Genomic DNA, 7213 nt, shown 5'->3' with positions numbered 1-7213 from the left:
TTTACAATAACATGAACACTATTACAGAATGAGATGATAGCCCTGTTCTTGCAAGCTTGCAGTCCATTAGAATGTTGAGAGGGAAAGAGACAGAATTTGAGGGGCTGCTTGGACGAAGATGATTTTATTGTAGAGAGGAGCATGCAGGAGCAGCTATATTAGTGGACCGGAGATCTCAAAGGTGGGACCACAGATGGTCTAAGAGAGTAGATACAGGGTCAATGAGGTTGGGCAGTGAAGCAAGTTGTGGATAGAGCAAATGGGGTGGTAAGGAGAATGGAGATAAGAGTAGAGATATAGGGGAGTACCGGATTGGTTAGGGATGAATAACTTAATTACCTTAAGGTGTGTCCAGTTACAAGATTCGTTTTATTTATTTTTTAGGTATTACTTGAAAAGAAACATGTTACACTCTGCACTTCTGGTTTTTCTTGCTGTTATTGGTAAGTAAATGAGAGGGAACTACTCAGAAATCAAAGGGAGTATTCCATAAAATTAGGATATCAGCTATGACTCTTTGCAGAGTTCCCTGCTAAATACATGTTGGAAACAAAATAAAATCACAACCATCCACAATACTAAGAGCGTTGGAAATAGCAGGATAAAATGATAACAGACTCTTTAAAATTACTATACGTAGCTATATTAGTGATCTCTGATGTGCATAGAAATGCACCTACGTAGATGCCTTTCTTACACCTTTGTAGATATATTAGGGATTTAACTCAAAAATGGACAATGTCATTTTGGTGCCAGTGATGCATGTGATCCCTTTTTAGTGTACAAACATTCAAGATGCAAAATCACATAAATGCTTAAGGTCTGAGATGTTTACATTGGACTCTACATGTTATTCAATGAATGTTGGTCTTGTTAAACATTTAACCTGACATGATTTTAATTCTCAGGCAGTATAAGCGCATCTGGGCACTATGGAGATATTGATGGTATTCCAACTACAGGTGCTTCATGTAATACAGCCAGACAAGACAGACTGGACTATTGCGGTAAGTGCATGATAAACTATAATTTATCACTTAATTTTAATTAGTTGTATACAGTCATTTATATTTCAGAGGAAACATGACTAAAACAGCTTGACTCAACACATGCCAGCATTCAACGCCATCAACTTGAGTATCAATTACCTAGTTAAATATGATTTGATCCAATTATCTGTGGTTTGACAATGAATTAATTGCTCCAGACCTCTAGAGGTTGGCAACAGCTGCAGCTGCTTAGGTAAAAACAAACAGTGCCTCCCTGGCCTTAAAGGGATCACTACCGGCAAAAAAAACCCAACTGTGAATATAAAACTAAATATGTATTCAAGTTTATAGGCTTCTGCTTTATAATATCTGCTAGATACGTTTAAAAGAAAAGTTAAATACATACCTAAAATCTCTGGTGTCTCATTCCTTTCCTTTTTGATTTGTTCGAGCAAGACCTAGCCTCTAGTTTTCAGTATCCTGAAATAGTTCAGTGGTTCTGAAGGTGTGAAAAATGACTAAGTAGGCTTCATTATTCTGTAAGTAAGCCTGCATTAGTCTCAGCTACCCAAGGACACGAAATGAAGTAGAAGTGTGATCCAAGCATTAGGTGCATACATTTTTTTTTGTATTTTAGTAAGTAGACTGAGTTAGTAAATGAATGATAATATGTATTAATAAAATAGATATCACCCCAAAGCATATTACAAAAATAAATAAGAACATTAAAGAAAACAAAGGCAGGGTCCATAGGGACATCTAAAAAAACGAAGTTAAGCTGGCTTTTACAAAAACCTTGAGGAGTCGGACCTGTTCATGGCTCTCCCTATAGCCACATTTTACCCATGGGGACTATTCAGTATTGTTTCCAACTGAAAAACTTATAGGGTCCTTTGTTGAGTCCAACAATTGTGCAAATGTCCACCATGAACCATGTCTGTGCCTATCCCCGGTCAAAATGAGTGTGTGTGGGTTTTCAATCCACCGGGTTAAAAAAAAGTGTGTATGTGGAGGTTACCGTTTACAAGTTAACCCCTTAAGGACAATGGACGGTCCCGAAACCCATTGAAAGCAATGCATTTTGAGCCTGTATATGTATGGGCTTTGTTATTAAGGGGTTAAACTGTTCATGTTTCTGTGTACATTGTTAGAATGTGTGTACGTTAGAGTGGGGTGTTTTTTTGTGTGTTGTTTTTGGGAAGGTGTCAGTGCACAGTGTTGTGTGTCAGTGTAAGGGGTTATAGTGTGTCGGGGGGGAGTCAGTATTTAGTGTTAGTGTCCATGTTTAGTGCTAGGGTTTTTGTGTACAGTTTTAGACTTAGTGTGTTTTCGCTTATAATGTTACAGTTCATGAGCCAGGAGGTGGTGTGCAGAGTGACGTGTAGGGAGCAGGTCACCGAGTAGTGAAGAACCTGTGTAGGGGCAGAGCAATTATTTCCTGTGCCTGGTTGTGATGTATCCTGTCTACCTGACTCAGCTGCCCCTGTATAATAAATAATTGCTTAAACCCTACTCTGTTTACTACTCGGCCCAGCTAATATTTATCTATGTAAAACAATGGTGGGGGGAGGCAAGAGAATATTCTTGCCTGGGGTGCCACTTGGTCTTGTACGAGTCCTATTTATTACTTTTCCTTCTCTCTTATAAAGGTGTCAGAGCATCTGAGCGTATGGCGCAGACAGATCTCCAAAGAGTAAACAACCTTAAGGCTAAAATTAAATCCGTGGCTAACAAAAAAGGAATGGATGCTGCTGTCATTGCTGGAATCATATCTCGTGAATCTCGTGGTGGGAGTGTTCTGCAAAACGGATGGGGTGATGGAGGCAATGCCTGGGGAGTGATGCAGGTAACACACACACACATATATCTATCTATCTATCTATCTATCTATCTATATATATATATATATATGGGATGTTCAAAACGTTTCTGCACTTTTTTTAATCTCTATTTCAAAACAAATTACATCAAAAACACATCACAATCATCACATCATCAAAATTACATCGCTTTTCTACATAGTCACCTTCCTTTGTGATGCAATTTTCACAATGTTGTACCAACCTTTTCTCAGAAGATGGTCAACATCAACTTTCTGCCGACGGTTCTATCTTCAATTTCTACGAGACTCTACAAGAAAGAACTTTATTCCCATACTGAGTACACATGCATACATGAATTTATGCTCCCGGCAAAAAAAGCGTATGACAGAATGCTGTCTATAAGTTTCGCAGCTATCTCTTATACTAAATTGCAAGGGCAGCCGGCTTGCCAGACAGAACTAGTCACATGACATGCTAAGACACGACCAATTACTACTCCTCCCGCCTTCACCGTTTCCAACGAACATATAAAAATGTGGAAACTTTTTTAACATCCCTTTTATATATATATATATATATATATATATATATACGGATATATGTGCAGATAAGGTCTGTACTAAAAGGTGTGCAAAGGGTACAATATACAAAGTATTCATAATGAAGAAATTACTGTGGAGTATATGAAGAGTAAACTCGAAGGCTAGGGTGAGGCCTTTTACTGTCCTAGGCAAACTCCAATTTCTAGTTTGTAATTTGTGTTTACATCCCTCATATTTTGCATGATTGGAATTGTTACACAGTTTATTAGACTAGATGGCCTCCTCTTTAATCCATATAGTCTTGGAAATAAAGATTAGGCCTAAGGTTACATGAGTGATTAATATTCGTTGGTGTAATGTATGTAAGTGCTGGGGGAAATGCCACCCTCTGTAGCGCTCCCTATGATGATTGTGTCACAATGGAGTGGACACCAGGGCCCTGTCACAGCCTTGCAGTTTTAATTGACAAGTTATTTGGCTTACTATTAAGGGGAATAAGTGAACATATCAGAGAGCACTGATGTTGAAACTACTGCTATTCATATTTAAAGCATTTGTGGCAGCAATATTTTTTACCGGCAATTCCACATCTACGCTTATCATACAAGGCAACATATCCTTCATGATGAAAGCCATTGCATAATTTGTTTGCATATCATTTTGTTCTTTACTTGACAGTTTTACAAATGAGAAAAAAAATAGTGTTCATAACCCTTCAAAGGTGGAGGCTCATTTACAGCACGCTCTAATATGTTCTATTATTGACAAAGAATATAGGTCTGTATTTGTGCATCCAAACTTTTTGTTTGGGGGGAAGATGCATTCATGTTTTGGCCCCACCATATGTTTAGCACTGTGCAGTATAATTAATGTGGGAACATTCTGCTTGAAAACATAACTTGTATTTATGAGGCCATACTGGGAACCTTACATTGAGTTCTGCTCTATTATTGTTCATAGGTTGACAAAAGGTTCCATAAGCCTATTGGAGCCTGGAACAGTGAGGAACATATTTCTCAGGGCACAGATATTCTAATTGGAATGTTTAATAGCATCAAGAAAAAATTCCCCAACTGGACAACAAATCAACAACTGAAAGGTAAAAGCTGGAGAGATCAGGGACACCAACATCAAGAGTTTGGTGGGGGCAATACAAACTGCTTACGACTTGGAAACTGAAAGTTGGGTCAAAATAATTTCATTACACTGACACCAGGTACATATTAAGTCAGGCCCTGGCAGTGATGGCAACAGCTGGGTCATAACCTGTCATTATGACATTAGTGCACACATAATAAAGCACAGATAGGATAGATATACTTAGATACAGCATTGATTTATAGCCCGTGGAAGGGTATAGTGAACACCTGGAGACAAATGGAGAGGATAGAGCTCAACACGGGTCAACACAAGGGGAAGAATATATTTGCAATATGAAATTTAATGCAGAACATGGCATAGCTAACATTCTTTTATTTTACAAAACGAAAACGTGTTTACACAATGTTAAATCAGGGTTATTTTGTAGACTACAACTGTCTGATGAGGCTTTAAGTATATTTTATAAAGCAACATAAACAGGCTTTAAATATACTTTATACAATGATCACAATATTTCCATACAACTTTTAAATTAAATCTGACCAGATTTTTAAAATGAAATCCAGTTCTATGAATAAAAGTTTTATATAGTCCAAGGCACAGTTCATATGTATATAAAGAGCCTTTAGAAAGCGGCTGTGTCCACGGAGCAGGCAGCAAATGTGGATGCTCGCTACAATGGTAACAAGTGCAACAGCAACAAAAAAACTGACAAGTCAAGGAGAGACATTTTCTGAAAATATATTTATATTGTTTTAATAAAGAGTTAATCTGATAAGCTTTTTGCACCACAACATGCTTTGTCAGAATGCTGATGATGGTGATAGGAGTTGAAGCCCATAAACCCAGGAGCACCAGGGGTCCAAAAAATATGCTATGCTTGTGGACAGATGTAGTTTTTACATAGTTTTGGTTAGCACAATTATCAAATGCATCCCCTTCTTATGTGCATAAACTGTATTGTATTGTGTACTGTCATCTATTTGACTTGTGTGTGCAATCTACATATATAAACAACCACATCTTTTGGATACGTTTACTAAGGGGTGGGAGTGTTTAGGAAAATTATTTCCATCATTTTTACTATTTGGTTGGGAAGTTGGGGGGGGGGATTATAGAGAGAATTTGTGTTCTTCTAATTTGTTCTAAACTTGTTATGTGATGCATGGTTTGACCTAAACTAGGTGTCTGTGAATAGCTTAACATTTCCTGAAAAAAAATCCCTAGATAAACGGTACTCTGTTTCTAAAGTGTAGCCTAAATATAACTATAGCAAAATATAAATATATATTAAATATATATTAAAAAAACATTGGCCCAGCATCAAGTGGGAGGAGAATGTCTCGCTATCGATGGCACACCTGGAATAATGACACTTAAAACAAAAAAAACAAGATTTTTTTTTATATTGTTTTTGAAACAATTTTTACCTTTAGACATAAGAAGGGTTCAGTGGACAATCCAAGGGACTAATGAGAATAGGGAAAAAAGTCACTTAGTCACCCAAATCTTTGTTACAATAAAATAAATCCTATAATATACTATGCATCTTAACCAAACAAAGTCATGCCACATTTAATTTTTCATGAGACCAGGATAATAATAGTAATGATAGTAATAATAGCAGTTAGGGTCCTGGTCTACTTGTGAATGTCTCCTTTCAGAGCAATTCCCACTTTTGGCTGAAGTCAGCTATGAACCCAGTAGCTCCCAATTGTGACTCTCCCATGCTAGCTTTCTACACCAACTAGGGTACAGATCCATCTGTGACCATTCAAAAGCCATGGCCAGCGCAAAGAAAAGTCCATTAAGATAGCTTGTTTTGGGCTGCTAAATTGCTGACTATTTCTTGGTGTAGTTCTGTTACCAAAAACAATGTTAGAAAATAATCTTTATCATAATTTATTTCCATACTATCATAAATAACAATACGTTAGTCTACTTACTGTTGGTTATCAAAATTGAGTAATACGATTATTAATGTGTTTTTTAAAATTAGCATTGCATTTTCTGTTTCAGGAGCTATTGCCGCTTATAATGCTGGTCCAGGACGTGTCAGCAGCTTTAGTGGTGTGGATAATTCCACTACTGGAAAAGACTACTCCAATGATGTGCTTGCACGTGCAAGATTTTATAGGAGAAATGGATACTAATTAATGATTTCATTCCTATTAAAACTATGCCCTTAATAATCCATGCTTTGCTTTAACCTGTCATGTGCGATTATGTAGTAAAAGTAGAGCAAATGTCAAAATGCAACTAAATTAGCAATCTTATTGTGGTTTTATTGGCCTATTGATACCTGCATTAGTGAAGCTGCACTAATTATCACAACATCAAAAATATGTTTTATTAGCAAAGCCTGAAATTCTCTCTCTTTAAATTTCAACAAATGATACATGCACATTGTTTTAATTTTATAATTAATAATACAAAATAATAATACAAAATGTTCTTTTACATACTAAACAGGAGGAGGAGACAGGTCAAAGCGGAGGGGCAGGGGGGGCAGATGGAGGGGGGGTAAGGGTAGAGGATAGAGCCAGGTGAATCAGAGTAAAGCTGAAGGGGCAGATCTGAGCAGAGGGGCCAACAGAGGGCTAGGAGGAGCAGAGGGGAGCTAGATGGGGAGGGTCAGAGGCAGCAAAGGCAGCAAATAAGAGCAGAGGGGAGCTGGAGAGGGCAGGCAAGAACAGATGTGGTAGGAGCAGAGAGGAGCTGGAGGGGTGGTCAAAGACATGGGCATGTCAAAGCAGGG

General features: G+C 37.6%; 1 protein-coding gene across 1 annotated transcript; it reads left to right on the top strand.

Moving 5' to 3' along the window:
* The first annotated feature begins 403 nt into the window (after positions 1-403).
* LOC149289201 (lysozyme g-like) lies at positions 404-6608 on the top strand. Its single transcript, XM_089490867.1, has 5 exons — positions 404-443; positions 909-1007; positions 2639-2835; positions 4315-4453; positions 6475-6608. The coding sequence occupies exons 1-5, from the start codon at positions 404-406 to the stop codon at positions 6606-6608; spliced, it is 609 nt and encodes a 202-aa protein (XP_089346993.1).
* The last annotated feature ends 605 nt before the right edge of the window (positions 6609-7213 follow it).

This window comes from Sceloporus occidentalis, unplaced genomic scaffold (genome assembly GCF_023333645.1).
Source record: "Sceloporus occidentalis isolate IW3139 unplaced genomic scaffold, rSceOcc1.0.p SCAF_47, whole genome shotgun sequence".
NCBI classification, from domain to species: Eukaryota; Metazoa; Chordata; class Lepidosauria; order Squamata; family Phrynosomatidae; genus Sceloporus; species Sceloporus occidentalis.
Note: the sequence above shows the minus strand (reverse complement) of the source record. Positions and strands in the feature narration are given on the sequence as shown.